General features: G+C 44.7%; 1 protein-coding gene across 4 annotated transcripts in view; it reads left to right on the forward strand.

Moving 5' to 3' along the window:
- Positions 1-12,745, forward strand: part of sypl2a (synaptophysin-like 2a) — a 38,063-nt gene extending 25,318 nt beyond the window's left edge. For all 4 annotated transcript variants that reach the window (XM_086291059.1, XM_086291057.1, XM_086291058.1 and 1 more), the window contains one exon: positions 12,185-12,745. In XM_086291059.1, the coding sequence (XP_086147185.1) occupies positions 12,185-12,310 (126 nt within the window). In that variant the 3' untranslated portion in view covers positions 12,311-12,745. The remainder of the gene's footprint in view (positions 1-12,184) is intronic.
- Positions 12,746-13,031: the final 286 nt, after the last annotated feature.

The raw sequence follows: 13,031 nt of genomic DNA on the forward strand, positions 1-13,031 counted from the left end.
ACACTGTGGGAAAACGTTGGGTTATCATCCTGTTCCAACCTGACTGCACACTAGTGCACAAAGCAAGGTGTCTAAAGCTGAGCGAGCTTAATGTGAGAGAGCCTGACCTCAGTGCTGATGACCTTTGGGATGAGTTTGAGCCGACATCACTGTCTGACCTCACGAGTGCACTTCTGGAAGAATTGTCCAAATTTCCCATGAACATGTTGGTAAACCTCGTGCACAGCCTTCCCAGAAGAGCTGCAGATGGTGGGCCGATACCATAGTCAACCTGTGGATTAAAGATGCACATGCATGTGAAAGCAGACAAGCAAATATTCTTGGCAGTTATATCGTGAAGTGTTGGAAGCACCGCTGTCACCAGCTCATTGCACTGACCTCTAGCAGGCCTGTCAAACTTGTACAAAGGTATAACTCCCTATGTCAGTTAGTAATGGCCCGTCAGCATGTGGGAGCCCACTCTAGCCCTGCTGAGAATCCATGCAGGCAGGGGCGGGACTTTGTTTTGATGGGCACACTGTGCAGCCAATCAGCATGTATGTGCATGTAGCACAGAGCCATGGCTCAGTGTCTGAACGTGCTGTTGTATTTCTGAACCACAAACAAGCAGAAACTTTGCACCTTTAGCTGTGTTCATGTGTTCTACAGCTTGTTTACTGATGAAGCCGTCTCTTATTCATACTCCACAAAGTCATGAAACACTGAAACGTTTCCTTTGCACTACAGAAAGGAGCGTTTTGCTTACAGTTTCATCTTCACACTGACAGAAAGTGTGCTGTGTGTGGCCCACCGTGTAAAATGACCTGTTGGGATGTGTTGTGCTTCACACGGACTCTGCCTTCACCAACTAGATGCTCATTGTCAGGGAGATCTGACTGACTGATGCATGTGGATGACAGAAATATAAAGCAGGCTTGTGTTAGAGACACGCAGAGCTGCGATCCTTGTGAAGAAGGCTGCCACCAAAGCTAGCTTTATTCTCAGCATACCTAACGTCTATAATCTTGTCTTTATGTTAGAATTGTACTGATAGCACAGGTCTGCAGCCAAAAACCAAGCTTTTTGACTGGTCTCTCATAGACTTGTACTGAAACCGGGAAAAAATTGCATGTGGTCAGATTAGATTTTTCCTAACAGCCGCCCTCTGCTTTCATTCCTGCTTTGCACACTCTTGGCTCTCTCTCCATGAGCTTCATGAGGTCGTCACCTGAAGTGGTTTCCAACAGTCTGGAAGGAGTTCAGAGATGCTGAGCACCTGTTGGATCCATCTCATCCCAAACCATCTCAGTGGGTGGAGGCCAGGCCTCCATCACTCTCCTTCTTGGTCAAACAGCCCTCACACAGCCTGCATGTGTGTTTGGGGTCATTGTGCTGTCCTGGCATGTGGCTGCAGGATGCTGTGGTAGCCATGCTGGGTCAGTCTGCCTTCAGCTTGGAATAAATCCCCAACAGTGTCCCCAGCAACACCCCCACACCTCACACCTGGTCCTCCATGCTCCACAGTGGGAACCAGGGCTGTGCGATATGACCAAAGTCTCATATCCTGATATCAGACATCCATCGTCCGGTAACGATATAAATCACAAACATGTAACATTTTCTGTAAAGTCTGTGAATCTCGGGCAGCTCGACCTGCGTGAAGTGTTTCCAGCTGTGCGTCGTGTAGCTGAGTCGAGTGTTTTAACGATGCATGAAACGACACGTTTAGACAGAAGTTGTAACGGCGCCGTTTTCTTTGTGAGTATTTATTACACGGCGTGCTGCGCGGAGAAGCCTGCTCTAACGTTTGAGTCTGAGCTTTATTTTTAGCACCTGGCGTCTTTTTTACTTCTCATCCATAAATAATCTGCATCTTTTATGTGATTCAGTTTATTTTGAAAAGTCTCAACAGGATCTTAAACTTTATTCTGAAAGGTTTATGTGGAACATAAACAAGCGGACACGTGATGCTGTTACTGTCGTTGTTGCTAACAACAACACATAAAAACAGGCGCTTGTCGTCCGTAGTGTGGTTGTATTAAATCTAAGACAGAGAGACCTTTAATAAAGCCGCTACAGTGACCATCAGAACATGAAAACAGCTGGAAACAGTTTATTTTGCAACAGCACCAAACAAACGATAGCGTAAATGAAACGATGGATGTTTATATCGTTATATCGAACAGCCCTAGTGGGAACCATGCATGTAGAGACCATCGTGCACCTTTTCTGCACAAAGACACGGCGCGTGGAACCAAAGATCTCAGCTGTGGACTCATCAGACCAAAGCACAGATGGTCTAATGTCCACTGCTTGTGTTTCTTGGCCCAAACAAATCTCTGCTCTTTGCTTGTCCTCAGTCGTGGTCTCTCAGCAGCTGTCTGACCGTAAAGGCCTGATTCACAGTCTGCTCTGAACATGCAGAGATGTGTCTGCTGCTGGAGCTCTGTGAGGCATCCATCTGGGCTCTGATCTGAGCTGCTGCTAACTTGGCTGTCCTCAGCAGCAGAGGGACTCTGGGTCTTCCTGTCCTGGGGCGTCCTCGTGTGGGACAGTCTCATCGTGGTGCTTCATGGTTTCTGCGACTGCACTCGGGGACACATTCCAAGTTTTAGCAGTTTTACAGCCTGACTGACCTTCAGTTCTTACAGTAATGCTGCTGTTTCTCTTTACTCAGCTGATTGGTTGTTGCCATAATATGAACTCTAACAGCTGTCAAACAGAGCTGTCAGCTGTGCACCAACCTGACTGCTGCACAACACAACTGATGGTCCCAACTCCATTACGAAGGCAACAAATGAGCCCTGACAGGCTCACCTGTGAGGTGAAACCATGTCAGGTGACGACATCACGAAGCCCACTGAGCAGGCCGAGGGTTTGCAAAAAATAAAGAAAAGGCGTGAGACCATGGAAGCTCTTTCAGAGAGCAGCGAGACGCTAAACTGACACATTTACAACAGAACAGTGGGAAAGTTGTTCTCCAGCTTTGAGCGGTCGATACAAGGCTGACATACTTCAGGGCTTCATCTGTCACTGAACAGTCAACAGCTCCAAGCATCACTGTGTCGAGTAATGAGATCAAAACGTCCAGACAACAACAGCACAAAGGAAGCGCTCACTGGTTTCCTTCTTACACATGTTAATGTAGCTGCACGCAGTATTTGCTTGTTTGCTTTTAAAGAAAGTTGTGTTTACATGACATCAAATATTTTAAGGAAGAAATGTCCTTGAATTGAAAAATAAGTTACAATCCCATGAAAACTAAATCAAATGGAAAGCAGGTGCTACAAGCCGGTCCTCTGCTTCGTGTCAGGCTTTCGCACAGAAAAAGGATTGCCCCCTTCATCCGTCCTTTGTTTGTCACACAGATTTGTTACACAAACATGACGCCGCACATGTAAGAAGCAGTTTCCATTTACTGCACTGAGAAATCAGTGAAGGAGACACAACATGCCGTCAGTGGCGTTCCACAGCCGTGAACTTTGTTAGGTCTTGTGTTTCTGTCAGTGTGTGACCCTCAGACTCGCCTCATCACTGCAGCAGCCAGTCAGTCTTTGTTCTTCAGCAGGCTGCCGGTCAGTTCACCTGCATCCATGTCATGTTGGGGCGACTGTAGCCCCGGATAGAGCGAGTTGTCCTCGGCTCCTCCAGCCTGCGAGCCTAACCTGTTGCTCCGCGATGCTTCCTCGTGGCTGCAGTGTTAATGTGAGAAACATGTGCTGGTGTGAACGGATGAATGGGTGTTCAGCTAGAGTAGAAACGTGCTGCATAACAGATCCTTTAACTTTACGATCATGGCTCAAGACTTGGGAGTTTGTCTTGTAATCGGAAGGTTGCCGGTTCGAGCCCCGGCTCGGACAGTCTCGGTCGTTGTGTCCTTGGGCGAGACGCTTCACCCGTTGCCTACTGGTGGTGGTCAGAGGGCCCGGTGGCGCCAGTGTCCGGCAGCCTCGCCTCTGTCAGTGCGCCCCAGGGTGGCTACAATGTAGCTGCCATCACCAGTGTGTGAATGTGTGTGTGGATGGGTGGATGACAGGTTGATTAAAGTGCTTTGGGGTCCTTAGGGACGAGTAAAGTGCTGTACAAATACAGGCCATTTACCATTTACTGTAGATTTTTCTGTTTAAAAAAAAGGCAGCTGGTCTTCACGTTGAAGCTTCTGGAACAGACCACCAGCTACAGCCTCTTACGGCACTTCCAGTAAAAGGTGCTGCTGTTTTGGACACTAGAGAAACTCGTGCTGCATCCACTGTGTCAGTGTGTCTGGACACACACTGTGGCTCCACATTAAACACAAGCTGAGCACTACAGAGTCGTGGCCCAAGCCATCCAGGATGTTTTTAAGATGACAGAGTTACTGGATAGATGAGGTTACACAGCTGTTTGTACCCTTGAGTACCTGCTTAAACCTGTGGCAGGAGAAACAGACTGTCCCATGGTGGGATGGTGTTTCAGGCTGATATCCAGACACCTGAATGGATCCCAGTGCTGTGCTGTCTCTGTGTATCCAGCCTTGGAAGAGCCTGAGGCTCAGAGCTCATTCTGTCTGACACCAGGGGTCCTCCAGCTGTTTAAAGAAGACCACAGCATGCTGCTGCTGCTGTTAATAATGACATCCTCATTGCCCAGTTTACGGCTCAGTGCTCCTTTGAGCTCACCTGAGAGTTCATTAACCTGTCGTGAGGGACTGATGCAGGTTCTCAGGATCTCCAGGGACCTCTGACTTTCTTTCATAGTGACTGAATGAACAGCTGTGCACACGGTCCTCACTACCTCGTTCAGTTTGATATCTACGGTGGCCCCTAGAGACAAAGCATGTACAAACTCCAAAACACAACGGAAGTGCTCCAGGACGCTAGGGGCAGTGTTGAGCTCGATTTGCAAAATAAACGGCAAGTTGGTTGCAAACACATGGGCTGTGTGGGACGGTCTAGCAACCGTGATACTAACCGCTGGAAACGTGTCATACAACTGTGGTTGACATTAATGAAGGAGAACAGATTTTGTTCATTTGTTTGTTTCTACACGAGCTCTGTGTGATTAGTTATCTGAGGCTGAGACCACAGGACTGTGAACATGAGTGTTGGGCTTCATTTCTGTGCTGAACACTCATTTAAGATTAGCTGATGTTGTTCATGAGACTAAAGTCATCTCACTGTGGTAATGTAAATATAATATGGACAATATTATAGTTATTAACATTGTTAGCTATTACAGCAGTGAACATGAACTCTGTGTCAAACACTGAGCTTCAGTAAAGATTCAAGTTGCAGTTATTTATATTTCCTGTCACCTTAAATCTTCACTCAAGTATCTGTGACAGTGTGTATACAGATGTGTTATATATAAGAGACAAATATTGTTCTTTTAATATGTTGGTACTAAATTTGGCTCAATGCTTACATACATGTGTAAAAAGCAAATGTAGGAGCTGTGATAACTGTTTCTGATAGAATGAAGAGTCGACTGATATATGAAATATTCCTTTATTGGGTGAGAAAATCAGACCATGTCATAACTGCTGTAAGTCACACAGAATAGATATCAGAGCCTTAAACAGGCTGACGTCTGCTAAATGGGTCAAACTGGGCAGAAAGTCTACAAACACATAACATCCTTATAGAATATGATGTAACACTATAGATCAACTTAGCTCAGAATATATAAAGCATATAAACAGTTACAGCAATATGATGCAACAAACACAGCAGCTACTGATCCAAAATACTCAAAGCTTCATAGAACTGAAACCAACATTTATTTTAGCTCCATTCTGCTGCTGATACAGACTTTAGGTTTCTGAACATTAAACTTGTTGCTGCCTTTCATAGTGTGTAACTTGAAGGCCCTGAGTACTCTGAGTACTTTCTCCCACACTGGAAACACTGGGATGATCACATTATTTGAACATTACCTAATAAGACTGATTCAGCACAGACAGTTATGTTAAACTTTCCTAGCAGTCCTTCACAAACAGGGAACAGTCTGTCTATTCTCTCCATCTGTCAGCTGCTGCTGGCTCTTCCTCCTCCTCTTCCTCACACACTGCTGAGTTTGTCCTGGTGGATCATCAGGGGTGCAAAGCCTCACAGATGATGTGCAGCAGTGGCTCCCTCAGTCTGTCCTCACTCTGGACACTTGCAGTCGTCACACATGGAAATCAAATGTGTGATAAGCTGCAGGATTCAGACACAAGTGTAACTTATAAACACATGTTCATACTTTTATTCCACAATCAGAGAGAAAGAAACAGAGAGAGAGTGCAGGACAGACAGACAGGTGACAGTCTCAGGTGTACACACTGCTACACAACAGCACAGAGAAGCAGGATTTAGTGTTTGTGTTATTACGAGTGTAAACAAGAAGAGTTCCAGATGGTGCAGTGGACACATGTGTGACTGCTGTGATTAAAGCATCTTTCTTTCAGCTTAACGAGTGAACCGTCAGCTCGTTCAAACACACGTTAAAGTCCGTTTGGCTCGACACCACCGAACAGAGGCAGCAATATAACATAGCTCACATTAACAGTGCAGTGAATCCTGCTTGTGCCGTGATGTTCAGGACTGCAAACCGAGCAGCATCACTGACTTTCAGCCTGTTGTGTTTGTGGATATATGACTGACTTTAATTATCCATGAAATCATCAGAGTCTCTGTCAGATTAAGGTCGACTATTGAACGGCGTATATTTAAAAGGCTTTAAAACCAAGTTAACGCTGAAAGTACAAACATCACTAATGTCACATAACTTTGCCGACATGTGGCCAACAGTCATGTTTTAATGTTCTTCATTATTAAACATTTGCACATAAATAAGTGACGTCATATTCAGTACTTACTTCTGAAAGTTCACTCTTCGGCCGCTCCGCTTCTACTGTTTTTTTTTTTTTGTGGGTTTTTTTCCCGCAAAATTATCCACACCCACCGCCGCACTATGAAGTCTGGGATACAGTGGGGCAAAAAAGTATTTAGTCAGCCACCGATTGTGCAAGTTCCCCCACTTAAAATGATGACAGAGGTCAGTAATTTGCACCAGAGGTACACTTCAACTGTGAGACACAGAATGTGAAAAAAAAATCCATGAATCCACATGGTAGGATTTGTAAAGAATTTATTCGTAAATTAGGGTGGAAAATAAGTATTTGGTCACCTCAAACAAGGAAAATCTCTGGCTCTCACAGACCTGTAACGTCTTCTGTAAGAAGCTTTTCTGTCCCCCACTCGTTACCTGTATGAATGGCACCTGTTTGAACTCATCATCTGTATAAAAGACACCTGTCCACAGCCTCAAACAGTCAGACTCCAAACTCCGCCATGGCCAAGACCAAAGAGCTTTCGAAGGACACCAGGAAAAGTATTGTAGACCTGCACCAGACTGGGAAGAGTGAATCTACAATAGGCAAGCAGCTTGGTGTGAAAAAATCAACTGTGGGAGCAATCATCAGAAAATGGAAGACATACAAGACCACTGATAATCTCCCTCCATCTGGGGCTCCACGCAAGATCTCATCCCGTGGGGTCAAAATGATCATGAGAACGGTGAGCAAAGATCCCAGAACCACACGGGGGGACCTGGTGAATGACCTGCAGAGAGCTGGGACCAAAGTAACAAAGGTCACCATCAGTAACACACTACAACGGCAGGGAATCAAATCCCGCAGTGCCAGACGTGTTCCGCTGCTGAAGCCAGTGCATGTCCAGGCCCGTCTGAAGTTTGCCAGAGAGCACATGGATGATACAGCAGAGGATTGGGAGAATGTCATGTGGTCAGATGAAACCAAAGTAGAACTTTTTGGTATAAACTCAACTCGTCGTGTTTGGAGGAAGAAGAATACTGAGTTGCATCCCAAGAACACCATACCTACTGTGAAGCATGGGGGTGGAAACATCATGCTATGGGGCTGTTTTCTGCCAAGGGGACAGGACGACTGATCCGTGTTAAGGACAGAATGAATGGGGCCATGTATCGTGAGATTTTGAGCCAAAACCTCCTTCCATCAGTGAGAACTTTGAAGATGAAACGAGGCTGGGTCTTCCAACATGACAATGATCCAAAACACACCGCCCGGGCAACAAAGGAGTGGCTCCGTAAGAAGCATTTGAAAGTCCTGGAGTGGCCTAGCCAGTCTCCAGACCTCAACCCCATAGAAAATCTGTGGCGGGAGTTGAAAGTCCGTGTTGCTCGGCGACAGCCCCAAAACATCACTGCTCTCGAGAAGATCTGCATGGAGGAATGGGCCAAAATACCAGCTACTGTGTGTGCAAACCTGGTAAAGACCTATAGTAAACGTTTGACCTCTGTTATTGCCAACAAAGGTTATGTTACAAAGTATTGAGTTGTATTTTTGTTATTGACCAAATACTTATTTTCCACCCTGATTTACCAATAAATTCTTTACAAATCCTACCATGTGGATTCATGGATTTTTTTTTCACATTCTGTCTCTCACAGTTGAAATCAAATCAAATCACTTTTATTGTCACATCACATGTGCAGGTACATTGGTACAGCACATGTGAGTGAAATTCTTGTGTGCGAGCTTCACAAGCAACAGAGTTGTGCAAATACAATAATGTAAACAAGCAAAATACAAGAATGGCTACATCTGAAACTAATAAATATATGTACAATATATAATAGTGTATGCATTTCTGGATGTGTATACTAAATATTTTTCTACGTGTGTGCGTGTGTGTGTACACATTTTACAAATTAAATAGAGTAAACAATAAATAAAATATATAAAATAAATAAAATATATAAAATATACAGAGTTGAATATGTGCAAAACAGTGGCATTACTGTACAGTGTGGAGTGCATAATGTTGAAGTTCCAGTAGTGAAGCTGAGGTGTCTATGACGTGTTCAGCAGTCTGATGGCCTGGTGGAAGAAGCTGTCTCTCAGTCTGCTGGTACGGGACCGGATGCTGCAGAACCTCCTTCCTGATGGAAGCAGTCTGAACAGTTTATGGCTGGGGTGACTGGAGTCCTTGATGATCCTCCCCACTTTCCTCAGGCAGCGCTTCCTGTAGATGTCTTGGAGGGAGGGAAGCTCACCTCCAATTATCCGTTCAGAGCACCGCACTACTCGCTGGAGAGCTTTCCTGGAGAGTTGAAGTGTACCTCTGGTGCAAATTACTGACCTCTGTCATCATTTTAAGTGGGGGAACTTGCACAATCGGTGGCTGACTAAATACTTTTTTGCCCCACTGTATGTTGGGCCATGAAGTCTACACCGACCCATCCTTAAAATTCAGGGAAATGAAGGATGCATTTGAGGGCCGCATTTCGAGCAGCCTTTGAATTGGGACACCCTTCGTCATGTTGCTGTGATGTAATCGACCTTAAAATGTGGCCTTTAAGGCTGCAAACCCTGAATTGGGATACAGCCCAAATCCGGTCATTGGTACTTCCTGGCTTGTGTAGTTACTAGGTAACAAAAGCTCAACACTGCCCCTAGCGTCCTGGAGCACTTCCGTTGTGTTTTGGAGTTTGCACGTGTTTTGTCTCTAGGGGCCACCGTAGATATCAACTGTAAGAGGTTGTGGAACAGGGAGTGTTCACCAGTTTCCCAGTGAGCCTAAGCAGTAACACACAGGCAGTCCCAGTGGTGTAATCATGTACAGCGAGAGGAATCTGGTCAAACTGGGTCCATGGTTGTTGTTTTTCAAATGAATGCAAAGGTTCATAAGTGGTGTTTGTGGTGCTTCATCGAGCCCTGCAGAAGGTGAGAGCGTGTAAAGGCAGCAACTTGTTTTTACGTGGCCGGTCATATCAACTTTAATATGTTCAACAATTAACAGCAAACGCACAAACTGTGTGAAGTTCACTCAGAGATGGAAAAGCTCAGACAGATGGGACAGAACAGGAAGAAGAGAGGTTGTGTCTCAGTCCTACACCGGGAAAATCCTCATGTTTGTTTGTTTGTTTGTTTGTTTGTTTGTTTGGCCCCCAGCTGTAAAAGGCTGATGTCATCAGCGGGTGGGAAAGCATGGCAGCTTGTGACTGAACTAACGAAGCGACGTTTGATGCCGAGGTGAATGTGATAGCTGAGAACAGGAACCATGCACCTGCTAAAGGTCACATCTCTATATGGACTTGTTTCTTTCATAGTGGGAAACATCCAGCAGCCTTTCTGTTATTGAAATACTTTGTGGGATATAAAGCTGACCACAGTAACGCTGTGCTGCTATAGTTGGGTTACATAAAGGGTAGCACAGAATATGGAGACATGATGCTCATGATCCAGCTGCATATCAGCTGCTGTGCTGTTAGCTCAGCCAACCAGGAGAACTCCTGAAGCGTGTTTGCATCTTTGTTTGAATGAAGTTGTGTAAGATCAGTAAACCTCAGAGCAGCAGCAGCAGGGTCAGCTGATCACAGCTGTTCAGTAGAGCTGGGCGATATGAGATTTTTTCATATCACGATATGTTTTTTTCATTTCAGGCGATAACGATATCTATCACGATATCAGCCAAATAACTATATTTGTAAGATTTAAATGTGCCGTTGCTCACAAGTAAAATGTGAAATAATCAGCAGCTTGTTTTGATTTAAATATTTATTTCCCATAATAAGTTCAACAGGGTAGATGTACTTAAGGAACATGAGACTTTTTCAGATAAATAAAGGCAAATATTGCAAACTACACAAAAGGCAGCCGCTAAAGCGTTTAAGTTTCAAAATAGAACAAATGAAACAGACTAAATTGTCAATTCCACTTAGAAACAAAATAATAATTCTAAAAATAAATCTTAGTTTGTTTTACAGAAGAACAGACAAAACTGACTAACTTTTGTCAATATCAAATAAACTGAGAACTAAAAGGAAATTCTCAATCTCTCCTTGTTGTATAGCTGAGCTTTTCAAACAGTTTTAACAGTTACTTTAGTCTGACAAAAGCCGAATGACGAATTAGCGCTTCCAGTCAGAGACTGAGGCTACGTCCACACGTACACGGGTATTTTTGAAAACGGAGATTTTCCGTTTTCGTTTTAAAAAATAATCCCGTCCACACATAAAGGCAGAAATGAAGGAAAACGCTGCTATGAACATGCCAAAGCAGCAGGTGGCGCTAGATTCCTAACCGTGCAGAAATGTTGGCCAATCAGAAGTCTAGAAGCCTCGGTGGGAAAAAGTAAACAAAGCTGGGGCATAGAAGCAGAACCGAGTCGTATGTGTGGAGGGACAGTAACTGTGTGTATATGTAAGCATTTAAACACTGCAGAGAGCAGAATTAACAGTAACAGTATTGTAGAAATTCATTTCACCGAAACAATAACGTGGCGCACAGTGTGACGCATGCACCAGTTTATTGTATTTCCAGACTTGCTTTCGGCACATTTACAGTGCACGCTACTCTGTTTTTTGTCAGACTTGAAATAGCCGAAATACCTTCACACTACGGAGCTTCTATGGCTCTTCCGTTCGACAATCTCTCCGGCGTTGGAACCATCATCTGTTTTCTCTTCGGTCACGCTCGGTTGATTTTTCTAGTCGGCACACTCATTTCCTCCATTATGCGCTGGCTGCTTCCCAAACAAACACACGTGTGGCTTGGCACTTGTGCTGTACGTAACAAGTCACGCGACGTGACGCTGCGGCTGTGATTGGTTCGGCTCTGCGCTACTGAATTTGGATTGGCTGACCTTTTTTTTTTTTTTTTTTTTTTTGAGGACAAGAGCGGCGAGGTCTATCGCGATAGCTTAATTTCTCTATCGAGTAAAAGTTATATCGCGATACATATCGTTATCGTTCTATCGCCCAGCTCTACTGTTCAGGTTTAAATGTAAAGTCAGCTTCAGTCTGTTCACTATCAGTAAAACTGAAACCGCTTGTGTTCCCCTGCACCAGTTTACTATATCAATATAAAGGTTCAGCTGGCTTTGCTGATGGAAACGTCTTCAAACAAGCTGCTTTGGACTTTTTCACTTGTAAAGAAGTATTTCATGTGTTATGTTTAAAACCTCTGCATAGGACTAGGCTGCAGCAGAAGTTAACTCCAAACAACGACACGTTCTCTTTAAATGTTGTGTGAATGAGTGTGTTGAAGCTGTAGTTACTGAGGCCAGCTCAGTCATCTTTGATTTAAGGTAACAGTTTAGCTCACGGCTCTTTTGAAATGTGGCAGAAATGTTTTTCTGTCTTCTTTTTCTCATGTTTTACATTTTAATGTCATCACTTGTGTTTTCATGTGTTTCTGCAGATTTTTGGCTTTCTGAACCTGATCCTGTGGGCAGGTAACTGCTGGTTCATTTACAAGGAGACTCCGTTCCACAAGGTTCCTGCCCCCCCCACCACCATGCAGGAAGGCGGAGCCCCGGGACCCTAATCATGTAGTTAGGGTTCCCCAGCACAGCCACGCACCCTTAAAGAAAAGCTTGATGTCCCACACTGATGTAGAGAAATCCCCCCAGTGAAACACTGGTCTGTAGCAGCCCCCTCCAGCTTTAGCGTGTCAGGACCCTCAGCTCACATCCACAGGTGGCAGCTCCCAGCAGGGCCCCTCAACATTTGTTCTGGAGATTCAGCACTGCAGCTGCTGTCGCATGCTGCCTGAAACAGTCACACTACAGTCTGCTGTGTTTGTGAAGCCTTGCATCACTGCAGGCTGGTTACACACTGACTCCAGGAGCTTTTCAGGACACACTGTGTTTGTCTCATTGCAGTACTATTACACTACACTGTACTTTAAATGTCTCCATGTAACACTAGTAACATTATTTATGTTTGGCTCTGATGTAATTACAGCGCACTGATTACTGTTTGTGTTGTTGATGCTGAATTTGTGTTGATGCCAAAGGAGAAAAAGCCGTGACTGAAATATGTTCTGTCTCCTTCATTCGTATCACTGGGGTGAGCTCGTATTAGTGCAACACTGGCACACACATCGAATGAACTGATTTCATCCTCTCAGTGTGGAGAGAGTAAACAGCTAACAGATCCTCTGCTTATTGAAGAGTTTCAGTCAGGTTTCAGAGCTCAGCACAGAAACGGCTTCAGTGAAGGTTACAGACGATCTTCTCTGACAGTGGACTCATCTCTGTGCTTGT

Source organism: Aulonocara sp. 'chitande type north' Nkhata Bay, linkage group LG5, assembly GCF_057382095.1.
Source record: "Aulonocara sp. 'chitande type north' Nkhata Bay isolate Kocher_YH1m ecotype deep benthic linkage group LG5, A_spYH_male_GT1.1, whole genome shotgun sequence".
Lineage (NCBI taxonomy): Eukaryota > Metazoa > Chordata > Actinopteri > Cichliformes > Cichlidae > Aulonocara > Aulonocara sp. 'chitande type north' Nkhata Bay.